The sequence below is a fragment of the Mobula hypostoma genome, chromosome 16, assembly GCF_963921235.1.
Source record: "Mobula hypostoma chromosome 16, sMobHyp1.1, whole genome shotgun sequence".
NCBI classification, from domain to species: Eukaryota; Metazoa; Chordata; class Chondrichthyes; order Myliobatiformes; family Myliobatidae; genus Mobula; species Mobula hypostoma.
Window position 1 is genome coordinate 31,814,312 of NC_086112.1, and position 27,936 is coordinate 31,842,247.

A 27,936-nucleotide genomic window follows, 5' to 3' on the forward strand; every position below is an offset into this window, starting at 1 on the left:
TCAATCTGTGTTGTCACCTTCAGGGAACTATATTTGTACCCCAATGTCTCTGTTCTACCACATTCCCCAGGAGCCTATCATTAACTGTGTAAGACTTGCTCCACATTAACTTACCAAAATGAAACAATTCATAGTTGTTGAAGTAAAATTCCATCTGCCAATCCATGGCTTTTTTTTTAAATTTGCTCTAGATACTGTTGTAACCTTAGTCAACCTTCTTCACTGTGCATCATACCATCAATACTCATGTTATCTGCAACCTTGACAACCACATCCAAATGCTCTCATCCAAATTGCTGCTGTAAATGAAAAACAACTGGGAATCTAGCACCAATCACAGCGGCGCACCACTAATCACGGGCCTCCAATCTGAAAAACAACCCTCTGCGTGACTCCTTTCACGAAGCCAAATTTGTACATTTGGCTAGCTCAACCTTAATCCTATGTGATTTCATCTTCTGGACTAGTCTATGATGCAAGACTTGGCCAAAAACCTCGCTGAAGTCTACCTAGATAACATCATCCAGACTGTCCTAGTCAATTCTTGGTAACTTCTTTAAAAGAAAAAGCTCAATTCGATTTGGGAGACATGATTTCCCACATACAGAGCAAAGCTGACCATTCCCTAATCAGTCCTTGCCTTTCCAAATGCAGATAAAGTTTGCCTCTAAGAATTCCCTCCAGTAACTTTCCCACCAACGATGTTAGGCTCTCCAGTCTGTCGCCCCCTAGATTTCCTCGCAGCCTTTCTTGAAAAATCACATTAATCCTCTGGTACCTCACCCATGGTAAATGACGATCTCCACGAGGGCCATAGCAACTACCTCCCCTGCTTTCCACAGTATCCAAATAAACACAGTCCAGCCCCAGGTTTAATTCATGTTTATGGGCCTCAAGACCACCATAATAATCATAATAAATCATCTGTTTACTTTAGTGCAGGAGAGGATTTACCTGGTTCTCAAACAAATTTTCTTGTAGCTCTTTCCACATTTCCAACTCCAATGCTGCCTTATATTCCATTGAGTCTCGTGGTTCAGGATGAGGGACTGGTTCTGAAAGATGTACTGGCTTAGCTGGAAGATCACTTGGTTGCTGTGGTCCAATGTTTGCACTCTAATGTTAAACAAATATTCACCAAATTATACAAGTACACATTTCTGCCAAGGTCAATTATTGAAGTACTTGGAGATTCCACTATTCCATTGTAGCATTATCTCGCACTTGGAACAATTGCTCCAGCATTTTGAAAAATTTCGAACTTTCACAACTCTGTGTGAAAAAATTTCCTTCCAGATTTGCATCTCAAATACACTGGCTCTAATTTTTAAATGCCCTCTTCTTAACAACTCCTCAATGAATGATAGTTTTTCTATATGTGGCCTAATTAATTCTTCTTAGTTTTTACAACACCTCACAAGAATAGAAGCCGAATTAATACAACCTAACCTAAGTTAACGTTTCATTCTGGGAATCAGTCTGAGCTCAGCTGATGAACAAACTATCATTTTGGGATTGCTAAAAACTGGCTGCAGAATGTAAGATGGTAGCTAATCAAATGAGGCATAACTTCCTTCCTTTTATAACTTGAGCCAGTTGGGATCAAGGCTAAAATTCTATCACTTTGTTTTGAACTTTGGCACTTGGTATCAACCTAAACCAGTATACCTCCCTAAACCACCTCCAAAAACTTTGCAATGCAATTGACACAGAAGAAACAACCTCTTGTTTATAAAATTGTGCACTTACTGATCCTAAGCAATAGAACAGCAATTTTTATTTATTGCCATGCCATAGATACATTTGAAAAATCAGAGAATATGTCACATATCTACTCATAATTTCATTCTACAATGAAGTAATGAGGTGAGAAGTCCCCTACTTCTTTAATTAAACAAAAAATCCTCATTACAAAATATGCAAAACTGCATAGAAGGTCAGATGAAGCTGACTGATTAGAACTGCTCAACTTTAGACTTTAGTTCAAATTCAGAGCATAAATACAGTAATCAGCAACACACTGAAAATAGGTCAATAGTCCTTTTAATAAAGTACTACCACATTTTCCTTCATTTACTTCGCACCACATTAGAGTACATAAAACTTAATTTCCCATTCAAATTTCTTTACCTTATTTGTCTAGGAAATAATTTGGAACAAAGTGCACAAAATGACAACAATATTGTGGAGCAGCAGTTGGTGTTGCTGCCAACCTGCTCAGTGACCAGGAATCATCCGTAACCCTGAGCACCATCTGTGTGATCTCCTAATAACCAGATGGTTCTCCAGCAGTTTCTTTAGTTTTTTTTTCCAGACACACCCCAAAGTCATGATGGTAGATTCATTACATAGTGTAGAGGATGGCAGATAATTAAGTGGGTGGAAGCAGTTGGGCATAAAAGAAAAAATATGTTATGCAGAAATTGTTTGGAGAATGGAACTGGCAAGAATGCACATAACCTGCATAAGATTTGATGTGTCAAATGGTCTCCTGTGAGAAATACGAAGTATAAAAAATCTAAGAATTCAGAGCGGAAGAGTACTGTTCTTCCTGAATATAAATACTTTAGGCCAGACATATAAACAGCAGTCAAATCCAACTTGCTCAGTAATGTTTACAGTATTTGCAAAGTCTAATTATATTTTAATTACAATCTGAGTACTTTACAACTTTATTTCCTAAGCTGGTGAAATTACAGCATTTAAGAAATGTAGCTAAAATTGAATATATCCATTTCATAATTATAAAAGCCACATCTAAAATCATGCAATGATACCAGTGCTTACCTGAGAAGAATCACTTATAGTGACATGCTGAGTTTTCACAAAACCATAATCCTCCAAAGTCATGGAGTAATAAAGTTCAGCAATTTGGTTACTTGGCCTGTTAAAATTGTGGAACTGTTTAAGCAAATATTCTTCCAACATAAACATTTGTTCTTAAGTATACAAATTTAAAAATGCACTCATCAATAAAGATGACTGTGAATAGAAAATAAATACTCTCAACAATCACCTTACTTTTCCAACCTTTAAACATTGATTTCATTGTTTACGTTAATGACATTAGCTCACATTTCATGATGCAATAAATCCCTTTCAACCAGTGAATATTAATAAAAAAAAAGATTATGGTCTAACTTATCTAGCATTCTGAGTAAAATAGTGTTGATATGCTGGAGGAATTCAGCAAGAGAAACAGCATCTATAAAGGGAAATACAGTTGACTTTTCCAGTCAATATTCTTCATCTGGACATTCATTCTCATCTTATCCCTGCTAAAAAAAAACTGCCACATCACCACATCCTCAACCCTACCCTCTCCCCTATTCACCTCCTTTATTGCTCTCTTCCCCAACAACTAAATGGAAGATTTTTACAAGTTATTTCCCTCACACAAGATAAAGAGATGGAGATGATCTATAATATACACACATTGATTCCAATAAATGAAGGTATTTAATGAATTATGCTAAAATATTCAGAATCTCAGATGCTCTAGACACATTGACAGCAGTATTATCATATCACATGGAATCATACAATTGAAGATTTTCTGTTTGTAGTGTTTTCATTTTTTTCTTTTATTTAAGATATAGCTTTTCCAGAGCCAGGGAAAATTCTTCAGCATTTAAAGTTTGTTCATAGGTTTCAAATCAGAGATCTTTGATCTCCACAAGTAGATAATACACTCAGAATAGTGTTGGTTGTCAAAGCACAAACTCAGTAAGTGGGCCAGCATGAGTGAACTTTATCTCAAGGATATCTAGAATGAAAACTTGCATCCTTTTGCAAGTCGATTCCTTTACACTCTACCTTGTCCACTTACAGGAACCACAATATAAACAAGTAATTTTCAAAATTTAGATAAGCTTCCAATGCATACCTGAGAAATAATATTAACAATTTTATTTATACAGGTGTCCCCCACTTTTCAAACGTTCGCTTTACGAAACCTCACTGTTATGAAAGACCTACATTAGTACCCTGTTTTCGCTTTCAGAAGGTGTTTTCACTGTTACGAAGAAAGGCAGCGCACACCCCGAGCAGCTGCTCTCCCCCGGATTCGGAACGGCATTGCTTAAACACGTTGCATTGAGCATCTGTTAGCAAGATGAGTTCTAAGGTGTTGGAAAAGCCTGAAAGAGCTCGTAAGGGTGTTACACCTAGCGTAAAACTAGACATAATAAAGCATTTCGATCGTGGTGAACGAAGCAAGGACAAAGTGAGTTTGGCTTATGGAAGCTGACGAAGATGATGTTGAAGAGGTTTTGGCATCTCATGACCAAGAACTGATAGATGAAGAACAGATGCAATTGGAAGAGGAAAGGATAATAATCGAAACTGAATGCAGTAGCGAAAGTGAAGCAATGAATGAGATCACACCCCCATGTCCCACCACCCCAACCCCCGGGCCCCGGACAGATACTGTACCGATTCGCGCAGAATGCAGCGGTAGCCGGGAGGCACACAGCACATCTTTAAGAAAAAAGCCGAAATAAACATGCTAGTTAATTAGGTGCCCCCGACACGTAACTGTCGGCCCAGATCAGAGGTGATGCAATCGGCAATCGGCACTGATCTGCGCTGACAGTTACGTGCCAGGCAGCACCTAATTAATTAGCATGTTTATTTTGGCTTTTTTGTTAAAGATGTGCTGTGTGCCTCCCGGCTACTGCTGCGTTCTTTGCGGCAATGTATCAGTCAGTGGCCTGGAGGGTGGGGGCCACTGCACCACCCCAACCTGTGACGACTCAGTCTAACACACCATCATCAGTGTGCTTGGCAAGCTGTTTTCCCGATTTCAGTAAGTGATAGTACACTGTACATACATTATTTCTACTTTATATAGGCTGTGTATTTTTACGTTTTATTTGGTAGATTTGGTAGCTTCATAGTTTAAAGGTTACTGGAGAGCGTGTTTATGCCAACAGCGCTTGCGTGAGATTTTCTGCCGAGAGTGCTTGTGTGAGATTTTCGCTACGGAGATCTGTGCAGGCAATCGTTGTAGAGAAGTGTTTCTACTTTATATAGGCTGTGTATTTATCATATCATTCCTGCTTTTACCTATATGTTACTGTTATTTTAGGTTTTATGTGTTATTTGGCATGATTTGGTAGGTTATTTTTGGGTCTGCGAACACTCACAAAATTTTCCCATATAAATAAATGGTAATTGCTTCTTCGCTTTACAACATTTCGGCATACGAACTGTTTCATAGGAACGCTCTACCTTCGGATGGCGGGGGAAACCTGTATAACACCTTTCATATATTAAGGTGCAAACTCAAAGTGTTTTACAGATTGTAACAATAAATCAATATAGTCATAAAACTATGAGACAAAATTAAAAATCATAAGACAAATATTACATAGAATAAAATGTAATCCAATATACCACATTATATAATCAACATCAACAGGTATTAAGTGATCGTATAAGTAGGCCAAATTAAAAAAGTAGGTTTTTAGGAGTGTCAGTTGGTGGATATTCCAGATTTTTGGTGCATAAGAGCAGAAGGCCGCATCACTTCTTACACGTTTGGCTCGAGGAACACAAAGCAAACCAGTTTTCATGGATCTAAGGTTATGATTAGGGGTGTAAGGGATAAATAACCATTCTCAAAACCCACTTCATAATACTGCAGTTCAAGATATTGAAGTCCAAGATAATGTTAAATTTCAAGGATACAAAAAACAGTCTGGAGGGCGGAGCTTAGTCATAGTGGCACTAAACTGTGACTTTTTTGCATGCATCTTTGGAAACAGCTCTATTTCCATCTTTAATATCTCTATTTTCCCCTTACAGGGTTCTTTTGAAGACCCTGACCTGGAGTTACACGCTGACTTCGGTTTTTGCAGGAATGGGACCTGCTCTCGGGGTTTCACAACTGGCCGTTAATTGACATGCCAAGGACGCAGCCTAAGAGCTTAGCTCGCCTTCGTGGGTCTGAGATCCCGTGGCTCTGGAGATGAGCAGGTCAAAGGTCAGTGTCCCAGCAGACGATCGGTGTGTCCTGAGAGTCGGAAGATCTATGGCTGTGTGCCAAGAGATCTGTGATCTTTGGGCACTGAGCTTGGAAAAAGCAATGCAACGGACTTCTAACATCATAAACCAGCGAGTTGTTTGTTATGTCTCTCCTCTCACTGTGAAATGGAGACACCTCTTTTTTCCCTTATTTTGGGGGGGGGGGGAGAGAGCCTGTGGTATGTCGAATACTGGGTGAACAAGTAATCTTTGGGGCACTGCAAGTCTGTCTTTGCTGTTGCTTTGCTGCACACTTGAGTACTCTGTGGTGGGTGCTGATGCTTTTTTTTTGCTGGTGGGGAAAGGGGGGATTGTTGCTTACACACGGAAGGGGGGAGCTGGGGGGACTTTGGGGTTCTAACATTTAACTGTCATTCATTCTTTGGGGGCACTCCTCTGTTTTTTGTGGATGGTTGTGAAGAAAAAGCATTTCAGGATGTGTATTGTACACATTTCTCTGACATTAAATGTACCTTTGAAATTATCAAAGTACATAGGTCCACCAATTTCATTACAAAGACTTTGCTCATTTGCTGTGCCTAAAAGTGCACGTTTCCTATGCTCAATCAACCGTTCTATCATCTAAGATCAAGAAGAAAAACTAATTAGCTGCTGAGCTCACTAACTGGACAGGATAAGTTACCCTGTCAAGCATTGCTGCAGACACAATTGACAGAAAACCAAATTAACCTTTGATTTAAATATGTAGATGACAAGCAGAAAACAATTCTGACCAATGAGTCCCTCCAGTCATCTATTACTTAAGGTCATTTTCTATTGTTACCCATTTATCTAAAATTCTTGTCACTTCTCTTCCATATATTTAATCACAAAATCAACTCTCTATCTTCAATATTCACTACCCCACCTCTCAAACAATCCCCATTCTGCACTCATAGCAGTCAGTTCACAATGAAATAGATGATATTTACCGTTCAGAAAACAGTAATTAAGAACAGGCGATCTAACCAAGAGGCACACCAAACTCAAAAGAGCTACTTAATTTGAGGTGCTTGATTTCTCTGTTCCCTACTAAGTTGATTTACTGGTTAACTACTATAAATTTAAAATGTGGTACATGGAACAGTACAGCACTGGACATGTCACTTAACCCACAATGTTGTGCCCATCTTGATACCAAATTTATATTTACATTAAATGTTCTCTTCCCATGCATCATCCACATCCTTTTCTTCCCCTCATATTAATGTGTCTATCTGAAAGCCTCTTAAACTCCATCAAACTGCCTGCTTCCACTACTACCTATGATACCCTTTTCAAGGTACTCTCTGCATAAAAAAAACTTGCTTCTTCTGCCACCTTTAAACTCCCCTTTAAACTGGTGATGTTTCAATTCTGAAGTAAAGATTCTGACTATTCACCCTATCCATGCCTCACATAATTTTAAAAATACATATTAGCTCTCTCCTGAGCCTCTGACGCTCTAGGAACAACACAGTTTGTCTAACGGTTCATTGTAGCTCAGACCCTCAAACCAAGCAACATCCTGGTAAATCTTTTCTGCAGCTTTTCCACATCCTTCCTATAATGGGGTGATGAGAACAATGTTGTCCCAAGACCTGAACCTCAAGATCCCCCTTTCCTTCAATGCTATTAAGCGGTCCACTTTCACTTCACCTCCAAAAGTCTAATGCAAAACTTGCATTAAATACCAAATGCTACTTCTCAGGCAATTATGTCACTCATCTATATTCCACTGTATCCTTTGATAGTCACTGTCCACAACTCCACTGGTCTTGGTTTCATCTGCAAACTTGCTAATCCATCCAGTTATATTTTCCACCCAAATCAACTGATTCACAGTATATCACAAACAATAGAGGTCCCGGCACTGATCCTTGCAAAACATCACTGGTTACTGACCTCCAGCCAGAATAACAGTCTTCCATCCCTATTCTTATAGTGGACAAGATGTACCCCAAGGATGGGATGACTAACAGTGGACTGAAAAGCTTGAGCATGTGGATACTAAGAAAGAGGATGTGCTGGAGCTTTTGGAAAGCATCAAGTTAGATAAGTCACCGGGACTGGACAAGATGTACCCCAGGCTACTGTGGAAGGCGAGGGAGGAGATTGCTGAGCCTCTGGCGATGATCATCAATGGGGATGGGAGAGGTTCCAGAGGATTGGAGGGTTGCAGATGCTGTTCCATTATTCAAGAAAGGGAGTAGAGATAGCCCAGGAAATCTTACTTCAGAGGCAGGATTTACAGACATTTGGAAAGGCATAATATGATTGGGAATAGTCAGCATGGCTTTGTCAAAGGCAGATCGTGCCTTACGAGCCTGATTGAATTTTTTGAGGATGTGACTAAACGCATTGATGAAGGTAGAGCAGTAGATGTTGTATATATGGATTTGAGCAAGACATTTGACAAAGTACCCCACGCAAGACTTATTGAGAAAGTAAGGAGGCATGGGATCCAAGGGGACTTTGCTTTGTGGATCCAGAACTGGCTTGCCCACAGAATGCAAAGGTTGATTGTAGATGGGTCATATTTGGCATGGAGGTCGGTCACCAGTGGTGTGCCTCAAGGATCTGTTCTGGGACCCCTGCTCTTCGTGATTTTTATAAATGACCTGGATGAAGAAGTGAAGGGATGGGTTAGTAAATTTGCTAATGACACAAAGGTTGGGTGTGTTGTAGATAGTGTGGAGGGCTGTCAAAGGTTACAGCGGAACATTGATAGGATGCAAAACTGGGCTGAGAAGTGGCAGATGGAGTTCAATTCAGATAAGTGTGAGGTGGTTCATTTTCATAGGTTAAATATGATGGCAGAATACAGTATTAATGGTAAGACTCTGGGCAGTGTGGATCAGAGGGATCTTGGGGTCTGAGTCCATAGGACACTCAAAGTTGCTGCACAAGTTGACTCTGTGATTAAGAAAGCATACAGCGCATTGGCCTTCATCAATCGTGAGACTGAGTTTAGGAGGCGGGAGGTAATGTTGCAGCTATAAAAGACCCTGGTCGGACACCACTTGGAGTACTGTGCTCAATTCTGGTCGCCTCACTAGAGGAAGGACGTGGAAACCATAGAAAGAGTGTAGAGGAGATTTACAAGGATGTTGCCTGGATTGGGGAGCATGCCCTATGAGAACATGTTCAATGAACTCAGCCCTTTTTCCTTGGAGCAACTGAGGATGAGAGGTGACCTGATAGAGGTGTCTAAGATGATAAGAGGCACTGATTGTGTGGATAGTCAGAGGCTTTTTCCCAGGGCTGGAATGGCTAGCACGAAAGGGCACAGTTTTAAGGTGCTTGGAAGTAGGTACAGAGGAGATGTTACGGGTAAGTTTTTTTTATACAGAGAGTGGTGAGTGCGTGGAATGGGCTGCCAACGACGGTGGTGAGGGCGGATACAATAGCGTCTTTTAAGAGACTCCTGAACAGGTACTTGGAGCTCAGAAAAATAGAGGGCTATGGGTGACCCTAGGTAATTTCTACGGTAAGGTCACACTTGGCACAGCTTTGTGGGCCAAAGGGCCTGTATTGTGCTGTAGGTTTTCTATGTTTCTGTCTTCTATGGGCAATCTAATCTTGCAGTTCACCCTGAATCCCGTGCATCTTTACCTATCAAACTATCATGAGGGACCTTACGAAATACCTTATCAAATGGTAACATTATTATTATGGAAGGGATAGCACAAACTTAATCATTCAGCTAACAAGTGAACAAGCAACAACAAGCACTAAGGTCATCTGGAAATTACTACAGCAGTATGATGGAAAGGCGTGTGAGCACTGCCCCCTAGTGCAGCTTCACTCGATATTCCATCACACAGTGATATGGAGATTATTGGATGATCATTTTCCAATATTGTTTACAAAACTGATCATTTCTTTCTACTATTAATATTGAAAAGACATACAACCTTAGCAAAAAGCTGCTCCCTGACCGAATGGCAGTGCAAAACTTGTAGGAAGCAAAGTCAATGTAATATACAATCCATCATCTGTATTTGAATGTACAAACCCTGCCAAAAATCAAGAGTCTGTCAAGTCCTCATGCTGAAAAGCAAAATTTTAAGTTTAACTAACTTCTTCAACTAAATTACAGGTCAGGTGACTTGTGAACATTGATCACCCAACTTCTGAGTCTGCAAAAATGCACCATAGTACTTGCCAATTTGAAGGACCACAGAGGAACAATGGTAAGGCAGAAGAAATTGTTTGTTTCTTATCTGCCGTTTTCTTCAGGATTTTCTGACTCATCTTTGACCCAAAGACATTTGTTTTTTTTAGATCCAACAACGAAGTTGAGTAATTAATGAAAAGTGTATTGTGACACTGTCGAAACTGTACATTGATTGAAGTTGTTTGTTTGAAGTTGATTGAAATTGTTTCTTGGAAAATCAATGAATAAAGAGTTACATTAGATTTGATCAAATTCAATGGATAAAGAGAATATATACATAGCACTGCACAAAGACATGCAAGTTTCACAAATTCCAAATGTTAATGCACCAAGACAAAAATAAAAGCAGGAAATTAAAAGTTGTAAAAACTAAAATGATAAAACACCAAGGAAAATATTTTTGATAGATATTTGCAAAAGTAAATGGCTCAGTTTCATTCATGGTAATATTGCCTTAAAGTTGCAGTTCAGACCACGTAACAAATCTAGAGATTACACACAAAGAAATTCTTGGTGATAAAAACTCATGTTGCTGCAATCTGTGAAAGGATAGGAAGATGAAAACAAATCTCAACCTGCTATGTAATACACATATACATGGGATTGTGAATATGTAACTATAGTTCATGTTCATGATTTAGAGTACTAAATCAGCAAATCATACTTGCCCTTGTGCTGATATAACCGGAATCCTTTCACTATAGGTTTGTCGCCAGCACTGATCACCTGATGGACCCAAGAAGCGGGTTTTATCTGCCGTTAGAACATTTGACAGCTTCAGTCTTGCTACACCCAACAGCAGATCTTTAGTCATTTTATCCTTGTGCCACACTTCAATTAACAAGGGTAACCTACAGAAAAATAGATCTCAGAATATAGCATATCAATTGGTAAGTTCTTATTTAAAATCAAGTTCGAATAACACTGCAAAATTAGAAACTAATATTACAGTGGATTCTGGTTTGTTGGGACACATCAAGACCAGTACATTTTGGCCTAATTAAGCAGCTGCCCCAATTGGCCAGTTTCTTGGAAGTAGCTAAAAAAAGGTATTAAAAAAAGAAAAACCTCTATTTAACTGAGTAACACATTATATATTAAAATGAAATAGAGAACAAATTAAAACATTACTACTACAGTACTATAAAACTGTGTATTAGTTCCTAATAGTTAATGACAGAAGAATTCATCCAGTGTACACTGGCGTGTTTTTTGATTGACTAAATAAAATCAGAATAGGCAAACAGTGCAGATAATGGACTGCTTTCATACAATGCTTTTGGTGATTGCATCCTCCAAACTTTCATTTACATAGTAGCCTTCAAAATGTTTGTAGACACCTTCATATTTTTTGTAGTTCCTAAATTGTTTCATTTTCACTCCTGGTTGTTTCTGGGATCTCTAAATGTTTAAAACCATAGTGAGCAAAACAGTTCCGAATTGTTTTACGGTTTATTTCTTGGCAACTATCAGTGATAGAAATCATTGCTTTTCGAACACAAACACATGCAACAGATGCTATTTAAAAACTGTTCACTCTAAGCACAGTATACCGCCTAACAGCCACACAAGTGCATGTGACTTAGAAGTTGTTCGGCAACAGTCTCCTGTCTCATTTAAGTGGTATAGTGTCCCAAATAAACAAGGGGAATCATGGCTATTTTCTTGATTAGTTTTTGTTCTTTATGAGTGGTCCCAAAGAAGCAGCTGACTCGATTAACCAATGGGTCAATTAACTGGAATATACTGATTAAATTTTAAAACAAAATCCAAGGCACAAGAAACAAAATGTTAGGTTCTAAAATTAACATTGAATGATCTAACTTGACATAATATTAGCATGGTAGATTTTTTTTAAATCAAGTTCGAAACAGGATTCTCATTTTCTAATTGCAAATTAGTAACTTTGTTACCCAGAAAAGAATAAACTCAGTACTCTGAGGGGATTCAGCATGAGTAGCCTCAATAAATTCTCCAGAGGTGAATACCCCAGCAGCAACTGCAAGATTCATACATGAATAACAGACACTTAAATACCTCAGAGGTAGGTGGCACACATGAAATTACCACAGTTCAGAGAATACCCGAAAAATGACATAACTTCAGAAGAAAGGAAATCTACATATCAAAAATCGCTAACTTTTTAGGAGTAGATTAATTATACTTAAATTGGAAATGTTTGCAGAACAGAGAGAACAAAACTGAATCGCTCATTCAAAGAAAGCATCATCACCTACTACAATTCAGTATTATAGGACTCCACATTTATTTAAATTCATTCATGGGAGGTGGACATTGTTGGCTAAGACATTATTTGAGCTAATAGTCAATTACATTGCTGGGGCTGGAGTAATATATGGTCAAGGCCAGTTCAGGATAGCAAATTTCCTTCCTTTAATCATGTAAGTATACATAATATCAATGTAGTTTCAAAGTCAAAGTAAATTGTATCAGCTTTTTATTCATTTTTGCAAGTAAATTCCCCAGATGCTAAAAGTAGGCTTCAATTTTGATCTTCTGATCAATAATTCAGATCTCTGAACATTAATCCAGTGTATCCAGTGAAAATAGCAATTTCTCAAATGTCAAACCAAATTTAAACATCAGAATTCGTTGCAGTTTTCTGTTCATTGACCTAAATTTTCCCAGCAGAATAATATGGTATTAAGGAAAACAAAGTAAATGTTTAGTTCATGACAGGTAAGGGAGTATAACTATTTATGTACTTTTAAGTACAGTACTGTGCAGAAGTTTGGAGCACCTTTATATAGCTAGGGTTTCCAAAACCTTTGCATAGCACTGTATTTGTCAGTGTGGAGCAGCAAGTTTGTAACTCTGGTGGGAAAAAAGGATGTTGAGGATGGCAAGGCTGGAGTGCCACAGGAGGGGTGTGAGACAGGAGGCAGAGGAGGAGTGCCAGGGGCAGGGTGTGGCAGGATTGCAGATTCTCCCAGCCCTGAAACACAAAGCAAGGTAACTTGATTCCAAACAATTGGTTTATTTATCATTACAGAGTGTCTCTCTGGTGTTTCCTACTCCCTTTCCCTTTTCCCAACCATAATTCTCCTTCCCACTCTCAATCCACAATAGTGTTATATCAGAATCATGTTTATCACTTCTCATATCATGAAATTTATCTTTGTTGCAGCAGTACAGTGCAATACACAAAATTACCACAGTTCTCTACAAAAGTCTTAGGCACCCTAACTATATATATGTGCCCAAGACTTTTTGCACAATAGTGTAATAGAATAAAATATCTGAAAATGATTGATAACTGTACCTGAAAAATGTATCTTGCAGTTGATGAGGTAATACTGCAAAGTCAAATGCACAAAATGACTGAGGAAAGATCACTTCCATATTTTTCTTTACTTCAACTGGAGGATTTGTGATGATTGGTGCCGCAGTACCAAAAAATGGGTAGGTGTATCTGATCAGCAAATTGAAAGCAAAGAGAGTCTCATCATAATTAACAAATATAGATTGACAAATTATTTCAAAAAACGTTGAAAGAAAATAAGCACTGAACTCATTTTCAGATGCCTTGACATCCAACAAAATCTAAATGTTAAATCTGCAGCAGAATTTAATTACCACAGCATTTTATTCCAATGTAAAACCTTCTCAAACTTGAAAATTGTAACATAAAAAAAACTGTCTTGTTTGTATCCTCATTGGTTTGGAAAAACATTAGCCATGACCTTATTAAGAGGTAAAGCAGGCACAAGGAACCCAATGGAATTATGCATTAAAACAGTAAATCATTTTTCTAGGTCATATTTACACAACATAAGCAGATGTATTCAGAGAATTGTCAATAAAAATGAACCATTTTTAGATGTGGTTCACTAATTTAATCTGATAGTATACCCAACCCACATTGTTTAAGTAATAATTTAGCCATGAACTATTTAAACTTTTTGTACTCTTCTAGTTGATGAGAAGAGTGTTTAGAGTAGCAATTTGGCATTGCAAAGAAGAAAAGTACAATTAAACAAAAAGGCATCCAAGCTAAACAGAATGATAAAGGAAAGTAGGAAGGTTTACACTGGAGCAGACAGTAAAAGTCAAACTTAACATTTACAGGATTCTAGAGTATAGATAATCTGAAAATTTATAGTGTGTTTCATACAATGGTAAACCATTCCAATTATATATCTGCTCAACATCAAGAGAAACACACAATTGTTAATGATTAATTGTTATAAATGATAATACATGAGCTTCATCTACTTAATCTAACATTTACAAGCTATCATTCAATCACAAAATAAATATAATTTGCAAACATTCTACATTACTAAGTGGAAATAGAGCAGCATCATCATTGAGGAATGTGTATGAGAAAGTTTACTACACATTGGGTGCGTTTTTTCATTGATTCTATTGTGTTTCTTGGACTATGTATGACCACAAGAAAACAAATCTCAGAGTTATATCTGGTGACAGTTATGTACTTGGATAATAAAATTACTTTAAACTTAAGTCAGGCAGCATCTATGCAAGGAATAAACAGTTGGCATTTCTGGCTGAGACCCTTCATCAGGACTGGAAAGGAAGGCGGGAAGAAACCCCCTTATGACTTCTTTGGATTTTATGTGCATTGCTCTGGATTTCCAGCATCTGTAGAACCTCTTGTGTTTAAAGACATTTCGTTTTAGTTCTGACGAAGGGTCCCAGCATGAAACATCGACTGTACCTCTTCCTATAGATGCTGCCTGGCCTGCTGCGTTCACCAGCATCTTTTGTGTCTGTTGCTTTCATTTGTGTGTTTGTTTTTACATCTAGCAGTTATTTCTCTTGTCCTTGCAAAATACCAAGCCACAGCCAAGATGGTCAGGTTAATTATAGCTAAACATTATGTACCTTTTTATAAATATTTAATAATCAAATTTTTATTGTTTATTAATATATGGTTCTTCCCCTACCTATGCATTATCCCGAAGCCAGAAAGGATTCAGTTTCAGGAAGCTTACAAATGACAGTTCTTTCTAGCGCTAGGTGGCCACAGTAACAGTTGTATTGCAAATACCGTATAGTGTATGCATCCTGTGAAATATGATTTTCTCATCTGTTACTCAAGGCTCCTTTTTGCCATCACATAATTTACCCAATAAGTAAGCTCTCGAATATTTTTAATATACCTACACTGATGCCCAAAGTGATCAGAGAAAAGGATGAATAAATAAGATTACAAGCAAATCAGTTGTCAATTTAAGTTACCTACACTGTCAAAACTGGAAATATTTCTGTATCTTTTGGAGAAAAATTAACTCAAACTAAATTCTTTTACCTTACTACACAGTTAATGGCAAAACTGACATCCAACCGTGCAATACTTCTTATATCCAGAGCAAAGCAGAAGTGATGTGCTGATGCTGGAATGGAGATCTTTGGTGCTGACGTAGAATCAGATTCATTTGAAACAGGAGCAGGACAAAATTGTGAATCCAATGCAGGACCTGCTGCCAATAGTTGTCAAAAGTACAATAAAAGTATTATTCAATACTCACATTTATATTTGACAATTAACAAGGTTATACTTAACTATTCTTGCTTCCTGCACTATTCAATAAAATCCTGGCTAATCTTTCACCTCTCGATTACATTAATACCTACAAATCTGCTTTGATGCCTCCAGTGTCTTTGAAAAATCAGAACTGTGTTTTAGTTTAGATATTCATCTGCCACTTAGGGGGAAAAACTCCTCTCATTTCAGTCCTGAATGGGTAACCCCTTATTTTGAGATGATAGCTAGAGGAAACAGCACTGCAGCAGACAAGAAGACACTATAACGGGTAGTCAAAACTGCCCAACACATCAATGGCTCAAGCCAACCTGCCATGAAGGACACATACGCAGAAAGGTGCTGAAAAAGAGCATGTAACATCATGAAGGATCCCACTCACCGACCCTGGTCATGGGCTGTTTGTCCCACTCACATCAGGGAGGAGACTATGTACCATCCACACCAGGACTACCAGGCTCAAAAACAGTTACTTCCCCCCAAGCAGTAAGGCTGATCAATAGCTTTACCTATGAACCCACCCTTCCACACACCCACCCACCACTATTTTATCATTTCCTGTCAGTCACCTTATATACAGACACTCCTGTACCAGGCATCACTTTATGGACATACTATCCATGGACATACAATCTGTGCCATCTTACATATTCATATTTATTGTCTTTTCTATTATTGCTATGATCTTTAGCTTATCTTTTTTGGTGCTGCTTGCATCAGATCAGAGTAGAAATTATTTTGTCTTCTTTACACTTGTATACCAGAAATAACATTAAACAATCTTGAATCCCTGAAGGAATTTTGCATCCCAGAATTCTGAACGAGGTGGCTGAAGAGATTGTGGAGGCATTAGTAATGATATTTCAACAATTACTACATTCTGGAATGGTTCCAGAAGACTGGAAAATTGCAAATATCACTCCACTCTTCAAGAAGGCAGAGAGGTAGAAGAAAGGAAACTATAGGTCAGTTAGTCTGACCTCAGTAGTTGGGAAGATATTGGAGTTGATTCGTAAGGATGAGGTCTTAGGGTTTTTGGAGGCACATGGCCGTAGTCAGCAGGGTTTCCTGAAGGGAAAATATTGCCTGACAAATCTGTCGGAATTCTTTGAAGAAATAACAAGCAGAATAGACAAAGGAGAATTGGTTGATGTTGTGTACTTGGATTTTCAGAAGGTCTTTGACAAAGTGCCACACATGAGGCTGCTTAACAAGCTACGAGCCCATGGTATTACAGGAAGATTCTAGCATGGATAAAGCAGTGACTGATTGGCAGGAGGCGAAGAGTGAGATTAAAGGGAGCTTTTTCTGGCTGGCTGCTGGTGACGAGTGACATTCCAGAGGGGGTCTGTGTTGCGACCGATTCTTTTTTTACTTTATGTGTCAATGATTTGGATGATGGAATTGATGGCTTTATACAAACCTTGCAAACCATATGAAGACAGGTGGAGGGGCAGAAAGTTTTGAGGAAGTCAAGGCTACAAAAAGACTTACACAGATTAGGAGAATGGGTAAAGAAATGGCAGATGAAATACAGTGCTGGGAAATGTACAGTCATGCACTTTGGTAGAAGAAATGAAAGGGCTACTTTCTAAATGGAGAGAACATACAAAAATCCGAGGTACGAAGGGACTTAGGAGTCATTGCACAGGATTCCCTAAATGTTAATTTGCAGGTTGAGTCTGTGGTGAGGAAGGCAAGTGCAATATTAGCATTCACTTCAAAAAGACTAGAATATAAAAGCAAGCATGTATTGTTGAAACATTATAAAGCACTGGTAAGGCTTCAATTGGAGCATTATGAGCAGGTTTGGGCCTCTTATCTTAGAAAGGATGTGCTGAAACTGGAGAGGGTTCAAAAGAGTTTCATAAAAATGATTTCAGGATTGAATGGCTTGTCATATGAAGAGCATTTGATGGCTTTGGGCCCTTATTCACTAGCGTTCAGAAGAATGAGGGGTGACCTCATTGAAATCTATCAAATAGAATGAATGTGGAGAGGACGTTTCCTACAGTGGGAGTCTAAGACCAGACAACACAGCCTCAGAATAGAGTGGTGTCCTTTTAGAATGGAGATAAGGAGGAATTTCTTTCATCAGAGAGTGATGAACCTGAGGAATTCTTTGCTACAGGCAGCTGTGGAAGCCAAGTCTTCATGTATTCTTAAGGCAGAGGTTGATAGATTCTTGATTGGTCAGGGCATGAAGGGATACAGGGAGAAAGCAAGAGATTGGGACAAAGAGAAAAAAAAATGCATCAGCCATGATGAAATGGTGGAGCAGACTCAATGGACCAAATGGCCTAATGCTGCTGCTATATCTTATGGTCTAATCGATAGGCCCCAGGCATGGATGTTTATCACTGCCAACCGCCACAGGCCCCCAACATGAAAGTGCTTTACTTATTCTTCCTTTCTGACTTCCATCCATTAAACAATCCACAAAAGATAGTAACATATTACCCTACCAACAACTTAATTTTTTAAATAATTTTTTTGTCTAACAGTTGAGGCCTTGTATAACTCCAAATACACATCAACAGTCCTGCCCTGACCTACTCTACTCGCTACATCCTCACAATTACATCACTTTATTTAGATATATCATCCTTTGATAAATTCACACCACGTCTCCCCAGAATTATTTTCTATCTTTACCACTTCCTTTCACAGAATTCTAACATTATTCCTACTGCATCTTAAAAGTTTTTAAAAGTCTCAAAAGTAGTTCTCAAACTAAAGCATTACTTAAGACACTAATAAACAGGCAATTTTTAAACCAATGTAGTTGCAAAATATGCCGTTCAAGCAGCATTTCAACTCTTGCTTCACAAATTCAATAATGCGTTATAAAATATCACATACTTAAAATAGTACTGCAACGATGCGAAAACATATGGACAGCCACATGCTCCAACGAAAATATTTGTAATCAAATACAAAATAATCAATGAAAATTCTGAAAATATCTGCATGGCTAACAGGTCAAAGAAAATGGTAAAATATAGTACAACTGAAAGCAGTTAAAAAGTAGATCACATTTTTCTCCTTTTTGATTTAAAAAGTACAAATGACTGCCGCGTGATCCTGGCCAAGAGCAAAATAATTGCAAATACTAGAAAGCCAAAATAACTTTAAATGCTCAAAATAGTCAGTAGAGAAGTCAACATCTGATCAAACAGTTATTAGGTCTCTGAAAGGTCATTGATCTGACACGTTAATATATCATTCCACAGAATTCAGAATGAAAGGTAATCTCTTTCCGAAAATCTAGCAGAATGTGATAGGGTCAATGTCAAAATGCTGTCTACCTCCAGATAGCTGCTCAAGATAATGTGTTGTCTTACAACTGAAACAAGGTGAAATACATATGATTCCATATATGGTTGGAATTTCTAGCCTCAGAGGGCTGTGAATGGTTATTCACTGAGAGTAATACATTGTGGATGCTCAGATATTGAAACTGTGCAAGTACCTACATGTAAGGCACAAGATCTGAAAAATTAAACTAAGATACAAATGTTAGAAAACAGACAAATGTGCTCTCTCATATAACTTATTCTGTCACACATATCTGTATGAAATATGAACACTACATTGTTACAAAGTTAACATGACTCTTTAAACAAATTTCATTTAAATAACTAAGACTGTATGAAACTCAGCCTTACCTTGGGAAGGTTTAGCAGCTCGAGGTGACTTCGGTTTAGAATTAAATGTTGAACCAGTATTCTGTTCTATTAGTTGCTTTACTGTATCCTCATCAAAATCAGGCATTATTGGATGAAAGAAAAATTATATTAGTCATCAGTGCAAAGATATGGATACCTGATAAGTAGCTATTTTCAACATAATAGGACTAACTGGATATTTCCAAATGGAATAATGGATCAGAGTAAGTTAACAGCCTAGCATTACAACAGTAAGCTACAGCACAGCCACCTTCTGACCTTTCTGAAAGTAAGCTCTGCAACAGTTCCTATAAAACCACAGAAATACTGCATTTTGACTTTGCTGGTTTTTTTTACTCACCATTCCGTGCCCTTTGGTTCTCTTCTTCTTGCAGACTATTCACCTCATTTTCTGTTGCCTGATCTCTGCTGGGAGGGGAATCACTACGCTCAGGAGTCATGCTTCCGGCTTCAACTGTCTTTGTCGCTTGCTCAGCAAAGGAAGACTTGTATTGCTCAGGAATGGAAGTCTTAGCAGTTTGAGGAGATACAATTCTCTGCATAACTGGAGACTTGGGTTCAGGTTCCATTTTAACTGGACTAGATGGCTTTAAGAATTTTATTCAGTCAATAACAGGAAAGTAATCTCTACACATCATGCACACGCACAGTTAATGCAGAAAAATCCCAAGAATTTTAACAATGAAAAATTGAACTTCAACACTTAGAAGGGCCATTTGACATTTAGCTAAAAGGGACAAGAAATACGAATGAATGACATTTATTTCGGTCAGTACAAACATAACAAAAAGCAGCATTTTCAACGATGATTTCATAAAACAAAATTACAACGAAAAAAAAAAGATATTCTTTAAAAAAGACCGAAAGGGTATAGGCTGAAGCTACAGCTTATTACACCTACCCCTCTTACTTATACAACAACATATCTGGCGTCAATAATCACATCTAAACAAAAAATTCCATAATCTTTTAACACAAAATCCAATTCCAAGTATCATTTACATTACTCCCATTCATTTTAAATCATGTATTTTATATTTGTTCATTAAATTATTTTTAAAAAAATTTTTTTTTACATTTAAGTGTGGTGCATGTTTTTAAATTCTCACTATAACTGTTCCATAGATTCACCCCTCTGACTCAAATACAGTGAATTTTTACATTTGTTCTTATCCTTTGTTTTTGAAATATACATGTTCCTCTCAAATCATGTTTACTTTCTCTCATTTTAAACAACCTTTGGATACTTTGTGGTAGCTGTCCATTTTTTTACTTTATACATAATTTGTATTATTTTAAAATCTATGAAATCTCTGAATTTTGAAGTGTTTAGTTGAATAAACAGTGGATTGGTTGGCTCATAATAGCTTGTCTTATTTACAATCCGTATGACTTTCTTTTGGAGTAGAAAAATTGAGTTTGTATTTGTTTTGTATGTATTTCTCCATACCTCTACACAGTAAGTCATGTATGGGACTATAAGTGAACAGTATAATGTATACAAAGATTCCTGATTTAACAAATCCTGCGCTTTATACAGTATTGAAATAGATTTTGACATTTTTGCTTTGACATAATTTATATGTGGTTTCCAGCTTAACTTATCTATTACCACTCCTAAAAATTTTGTTTCAGATACTTTATCAATTTCAACATCATTTATTCTAAGTTTACTATACGAGTTTAGTACACGGTTTCCAAATATTATGAATTTAGTTTTAGTTAGATTCAGTGATAACTTGTTAGTATCAACCATCAAATATCAACTATCACTTGGAATTTTAATTACTAATTCCAATACCTTATTGGAATTATTATAACTCAATGCAAAATTGTTATACTTTGAAGTAATTCTTGATGACTGAAAAAATAGCATTTTTAAAATTAACATTATTTTTTTTAAAAGTCAACTGATAATTCCAGTTAAAGCTAAACAATTTACGAGGCATGTTCAGGGAAAAAAAAAAATCACTAACCATTTTATGTAGTACTTTATTGCTTATAGTGTGAACCGATGGAGTCAATAACATGCAGAATTTTAGAAGACTTAAGATAATTAGAAATAGAATAGAGATTTGTAGGGGACTCTTTGTACAGATCAATCATAATCTTATCGCAGATGCCACTGTTCAGTGTTTCCAGCAATCTGTCTTATTTTAGATTTCCAGCATCTGTACTGTTTTAATTTACCAAGATGTGTCTGGCAGTTTCCTTATGCATCTATGCTTTTCTCACATTCTGAATTTCTATATTTACACAATTATAATGGAAGTAATTAATATTTATGATTCATACTGCTATTATATTCTTTCAAGTGATCATGTTACAGCACAGTCACAGGCTGGAGAGTGCAATTACAGTGTGAACATTTTCTGTTATCATTTCTAATAAATGTGGAAGTAGGATCTTGAAATGGTAAAGATGACAGGAACAGATGCACCTGCAAATAGTCTATTAATACAGATGACAGATGCACTAACATGCTTCATGTAATTAAATTGCAAACCTTTGTAGTTGCATTGCAAAATCTATAAAAGAGCTGCAGAATTTACAATGCGCAATTAATTTGTGCTTATTGTTGCTGATATGCTGTAGAAGCATGTTAATTTGAACTAATTAACACCACTGCAGGATAGAAGACAAAACAACGACTCATCGTGTTATGTGTGACTGCATACCTTAGTACACCAAAAATTAAGGTCAATGTGTGCCATTTAAAACCACTCAGCACCTCTTAAAGAGATTCTGAATTATAAATAGAGGTGAAGATAGAAATTGAGGAACGCAGACTTCCATTGAAAAGGTTGCAAAGTGACACAATAAAAAAGGACCATTTTCTTTTCTCTGCTTTCTACAGGGATCACTCCCTCCGTAATTCCCTTGTTCATTATCAGTCCTCACTAATCTCTCTCCTGGCACTTATCCCTGTGCACAGCAGAAGTGCTACACCTGCACATTCACCTCCTCTTCTGCCATGAATAGGATACTCTTTGGTTGGAGGTTCTCCAATTTCTGGTAATTTTTCTTCTGTTTCCCCTGTTCTTCAATTCCCTACTCTGGCCCCTCTTTTACCTCTTCTCTCCAACTGCCTAGCATCTTCTCTTAGTGCCCCTCCTCTTTCCCTTTCTCTCAGAGTCCACTCCCCTCTCCTATAAGAGTCCATCTTCACCAATCCTCCAACATTTTATGTCTGTTGCTCTGGATTTCCAGCATCCACAGAATCTCGTTGCAATACAAGGTAATCAGAGGGAACAGGAACAAATTGTCTGGGGTACTCCATAAGTAAGGCTCTGCACCATCACTGTGGCCACCACCAATTATCATAGCCTAAGTGAATGCAGCGCCAAAAAAAGAGTCAAGTTCAACACACAATCTATGATGCACTATACCAATTGACTGGCATCCATTCAACCAGGACAAATATTCACTTCCTCCACCAGTGTAAGTGATTGTGGGACCTACTTTGCACAACATAGTTACTCAAGTAGGCTACTCTGACAGCACAATACCAAACATGATCCAACAATGGCACCAGGTCAAAATTCTATAACTTCCTCCCTGACAGGCTGGCAGGAGTAACTTCACCTGAATAGCTGCAGCAGTTTTAAAGGTTGCTCATGGCAAGGAGGAACAAGACAGCGGCCTTGCCAAGTGACACCCAGCTCCCGAAAGTAAATTAAAAGAAAGATTGGCAATAGCTACATGGAATGCATGCCACCTCTCCGGATGACAGTATTTGTCTTCCCAGAGTCATGATGCCAATGCTCATTACTGTTTGGCAGTCTACCAGCCCCCAGCTCAGAAAGCTGCCAAAACTGACTGTGGTGGAGTCCAAAGCAGGTCCATGAATTGTTCAATCACGCCACAAGACCACGTTTTGCCTTTTTCACTGAAAGACTTTGACCAATCTCACTTAGCCAGGCACCAGTTGAATACACAAAGATGATCAGATCTTTGTATATTGGCCCTCAATTTGTGATGCCTAGTGCCAGCAGGAATGCAAGACAAGGAATCCATTTGTGTCATTGCAAATTAGATGATTCATTAGCACCTGGCTGGAAAGAGATTAACTTGTTGTTTCCTCCCTCTCCAGACTACAGGATCTCAGGCTACGTCCACACTACGCCGGATAATTTTGAAAACGCTGGTTTCGAGTAAAAACGACTGGCGTCCACACTAAGCATTTTTCAAAATATCTCTGTCCACATTAGACGGATATTTGGGCGAATCTCCTCCTACTGGGCATGCGCAGGACACACAGAAAACAAGCGAAGCGGAAACTGTATACTTGGTGCGTATTTGTCCAGTTATAGAGTAGGAAAAGTTAAAAGGAATTGCTCTTGGCTCTCGTGCAGGAGGACTTAAAACTAAAAAAAAACAAATACTGGAGCGTATGGAGGCAACCGACAGGGAGTTCACGGACAGTATGACCCGGCTGACGACAAACATTGAAAAACTGACTAACTCCATTGCATTAATAAAGCACCTTGTTAAATGTATAAAAACATGTCTGCATCAGTGTTATCTTGTATTTCCATACAATGTTACATTAGGCTGTTACACATCTATTGTCAGAGAAGTACTTGCATAAATAGGTAAACCACCTTGGTTCTTGATCCTCCAAAATATTCCGCATGGAATTTAAACTGGAGGTGGCGGAGGGTGTTTTCTGTCCTTACCTTCATACAAGCAAGGACAGAAAACAGGGCAAAGTGAGTATACTTATTTATTCAGTAAGTTATGGGTCAAAGTATTTGGTGAGTACATTTCTAACTCTTCTGGCTTTAGTCCCGTTGCCATCTGTTCTGAAATTATTAGATTCTGCGAAGCACAGAATCAAATATCGCTGTGATGATTGTACGCTCTAGTATCAGTTGTTTGGCGATAATAAAATAGTAATAATAATAATAAAACAATGAAATGCCGCGCTGCCGCCATCTGTTCCGGCACGTCATGAAAGCGGTTTTAAAAAGCTCCAGTTACCCTGTACACACCGCAACAGATATTAGGCGTTTTCAGATTTATTCACTCTGGGGACAGTTTCTGAAAATCTCCGTTTTCGGGGGATGAAAACGTCGTTTTAGTGTGGACAGAGGGTCAAAACAAAGAGAAAAGGCTTCGTTTTCAAAATTATCCGGCGTAGTGTGGACGTAGCCTCACTATCAGGCATATGGCAAATGCTGCCATTATTATGCATAGTTGGATAACAAGTAGTAAACTGAAGACCTTGATATCCAGTCAAAGCAGCGAAAGGTTCCTTCAAAGAATTTTACCCAATGGACAAATGGTTCCTTCATCAAGAGTGTCTATTTTAATCATATTACATGTAGCAATATTGCATATATTATGCATTTGGGCTATGCATCAGGCAAGAAACATGTCCCTGTTGCTTATGAAATACTTCACACGTGAGATTAGTTGCTTTGTCCAGTATCCTTAAGACATCAAAAAGTCCTTCAACTCATGACTTTGTTTTGAAGTACATGGTGCATGCAACTGGGCTACTCACTACAATACTAAAACTACAAAGAAGATCACATGCTTGCAAGCAAGAGTACTGAATTTGAAAATACACAATAGCATTAAATCAGCACTGCACACTGATTAACATTGTGATCATTATTAATTGAAAATACAGGTGTCCCCCACTTTTCGAACGTTCGCTTTACGAAACCTCGCTGTTACGAAAGATCTACATTAGTTCCCTGTTTTCGCTAACAGAAGGTGTTTTCACTGTTACGAAAAAAGGCAGCATGCAATAAAAGGCAGCATGTGAAAAAAGCAGCACGCACCCCGAGCAGCCAGCTCCTAGCAAGCAGCTATGCATTCTAGCCGGCATTGCTTAAACACGCGCCTGTGAGCAGCCATTAGCAAGATAAGTTCCAAGGTATCAGAAAAGCCTGAAAGAGCTTGTAAGGGTTTTACACTTAGCGTAAAACTAGACATAGGCGTTTCAATCGTGGTGAACAAAGTAAGGACAAAGTGAGTTTGGCTTGTGGAAGTTGGCGAAGATTATGTTGAAGAGGTTTTGGCATCCCATGACCAAAAACTGATAGATGAAGAGCTGCTGCAATTGGAAGAGGAAAGCATAACAATCGAAACCAAATGCAGTAGCGAATGGAGCGAAAGTGAAGTCATCCAGGAACTGAACGTGAAGGAACTGCGTGAGATTTTCACTGCAATTAGCAACAATGATTGCAGAAAAGTACGACTTTAACTTTGAAAGAGTACGGAGGTTTAGGGCATATTTGCAAGATAGTTTGAGTGCTTACAAAGAACTGTATGATAGGAAAATGCGCGAGGCTAAGCAGTCAAGCATACTGTCGTTTTTCAAGCCTTCCACATCAGCCTCAGTGGACGACAAACCTCGACCTTCGACATCAAGGCAGGCAGACGGAGAAAAAGATGACCTGCGTGCTCTGATGGAAACAGACAACGATGAAATGACACCCCAATGTCCCACCACCCCAACCCCCGGGCCGCGGACCGATACATTGCCGCGGAGAATGCAGTGGTAGCCGGGACACACCCAACACCTCTTTAAGAAAAAAGCCTAAATAAGCAAGCTAATTAATTAGGTGCCGCCCGACAGGTAAATGTCGGCCCAGATCAGAGGCGACGCAATCGGCAATCGCCTCTGATCTGGGCCGACATTTACGTGCCGGGTGGCGCCTAATTAATTAGCTTATTTATTTCAGCTTTTTTCTGAAAGATGTGGTGGGTGCGTCCCGGCTACCGCTGTACCCCTGCATGCTTCACGGCAATGTATTGGTCGGTGGCCGGGAGGGTGGGGACTACTGCACCACCCCAACTTCCAACGACTCAGTCTAACACACCATCATCAGTGTGCTCTGTGTTGTCTTCCCAATTCTGGTATGTGACACTACACTGTATATACATTATTTCTAATTTATATAGACTGTGTATTTTTATGTGTTATTTGGTATGATTTGGCAGCTTCATAGCTTAAAGGTTACTGGAGAGTGTTTCTGCCAAGAGCACTTACGCCATGTTTCTGCCGAGAGCGCTTGCGTGAGATTTTCGCTACGGAGAACAATGCGGCAATGATTGTAGAAAAGTATTTCTACTTTATATAGGCTGTGTATTTATCATATCCTTCCTGCTTTTACTATATGTTACTGTTATTTTAGGTTTTACGTGTTATTTGGCATGATTTGGTAGGTTATTTTTTGGGTCTACGAACACTCACAAATTTTTCCCATGTAAATAAATAGTAATTGCTTCTTCACTTTACAACATTCTGGCTTACGAACCGTTTCATAGGAATGCTCTACCTTCGGATAGCGGGGGAAACCTGTATATACTAATGCCCCCAACTAATATGGTATATGGTCTGGGGTTCTCCCTGATCAGTGCATCCACGTGTATAGTCAGCATCTTGAAATCAAAGCATTAGTTGGGTTAAAACAAACATAAATTTTGCACCTCAAATCACGACTCTTCCTCAGAATTATAAGGCATAGAAATGGCCAAAACAAACTTACACTTACTATTTACCATCCTTTTAATTTCACAACAATGACTGGAAATAACATTGGAAATAAAGCAAAAATTAATTACCTGAGAAATTATTCCTTCTTTTCTAAGTGCAACTGACACTCCCACTGTTGGAGATAATTCAAGTGGCAGAGGAGGCAATTGCTGTTTTGTTTTCTCAGGTGGCACCAGAGTAAATGCTCCTTCAACTGCAGCAGGATGCTTATCTATTTCATGGTCTTCTTTTAATAATCCTCCTAATGATACCTCCGTACTGCCCAGTGACCTATCACCACAGCACAAATGTATCTAATTTTTAAAAAGATAATCAAGTTACATTTAGATTAAACATTCAGATACATTATGCATTCAAAACATATTAAGATATTGACAAAAGAAATTTATCTGCTAAAAACATGCTGCTCATTTATTACTAACAGTAATTTGTTACTACTAACAGTACTTGTAAGAATTGGATATAAAGATATAGTGCATGAATACAGAATTCCACTTTTTCATGTCTTTCATTTTCCCTGCTAAATAATTTTGGGACAAAATTCCTAAACAATGGCTTGGTATGAATAATCTGCAAATAGCTAATAGCAAATAGATGTTGTAGGTTCCATGTTCAGTATCTAACCCATGTTGAATGAGCAGGTCTTCTTATAAATAGAAACGAGAAACAGCATGTGTGTTCCTGGGCTGCATTTAAATAAAACTACAGTCACTTCTGATTGTGTTTGAAAGCCTAGACCAATTTCTACAGTTTGAGTTCAAACTGAAAATAAAGCTTTCAATTTGATACCTATAAGTTTATAAGGTCAAAAAAAAGAGGGATGCAGTTTGAGCTTAAGGAGAAATTTAAAATTATTAAATGATTTGACTGAACTAAGGGTATGCGTAGTGTTTCTATTTCCTGGCAAGTTAAAGCTTGAGGCAACCAATACAAACTGTTAAGTGCAGGCCGTTCTCTTCACCGAGGGAGTTCACTGCCATTCGTGACTGTGGCTGTATATATCCCTCCCCTATGTGAT

General features: G+C 38.2%; 1 protein-coding gene across 3 annotated transcripts in view; it reads right to left on the reverse strand.

The window, feature by feature from the left end:
- The window catches only part of cep120 (centrosomal protein 120), a 95,646-nt gene that overhangs the window by 44,042 nt on the left and 23,668 nt on the right, over positions 1-27,936 (reverse strand). For 2 of the 3 annotated variants that reach the window (XR_010020593.1, XM_063068717.1), the window contains exons 7-14: positions 26,987-27,211; positions 19,746-19,992; positions 19,385-19,465; positions 15,483-15,654; positions 13,470-13,619; positions 10,855-11,037; positions 2,788-2,884; positions 955-1,116 (exon numbers count right to left, since the gene is read on the reverse strand). Coding sequence is in view for 2 of the 3 variants with exons in the window: in XM_063068717.1 (XP_062924787.1) it covers positions 955-1,116; positions 2,788-2,884; positions 10,855-11,037; positions 13,470-13,619; positions 15,483-15,654; positions 19,385-19,465; positions 19,746-19,992; positions 26,987-27,211 (1,317 nt within the window). In the remaining variant the exon portion in view is untranslated. The remainder of the gene's footprint in view (positions 1-954; positions 1,117-2,787; positions 2,885-10,854; positions 11,038-13,469; positions 13,620-15,482; positions 15,655-19,384; positions 19,466-19,745; positions 19,993-26,986; positions 27,212-27,936) is intronic. The other variant, XM_063068718.1, reaches the window with a different exon arrangement.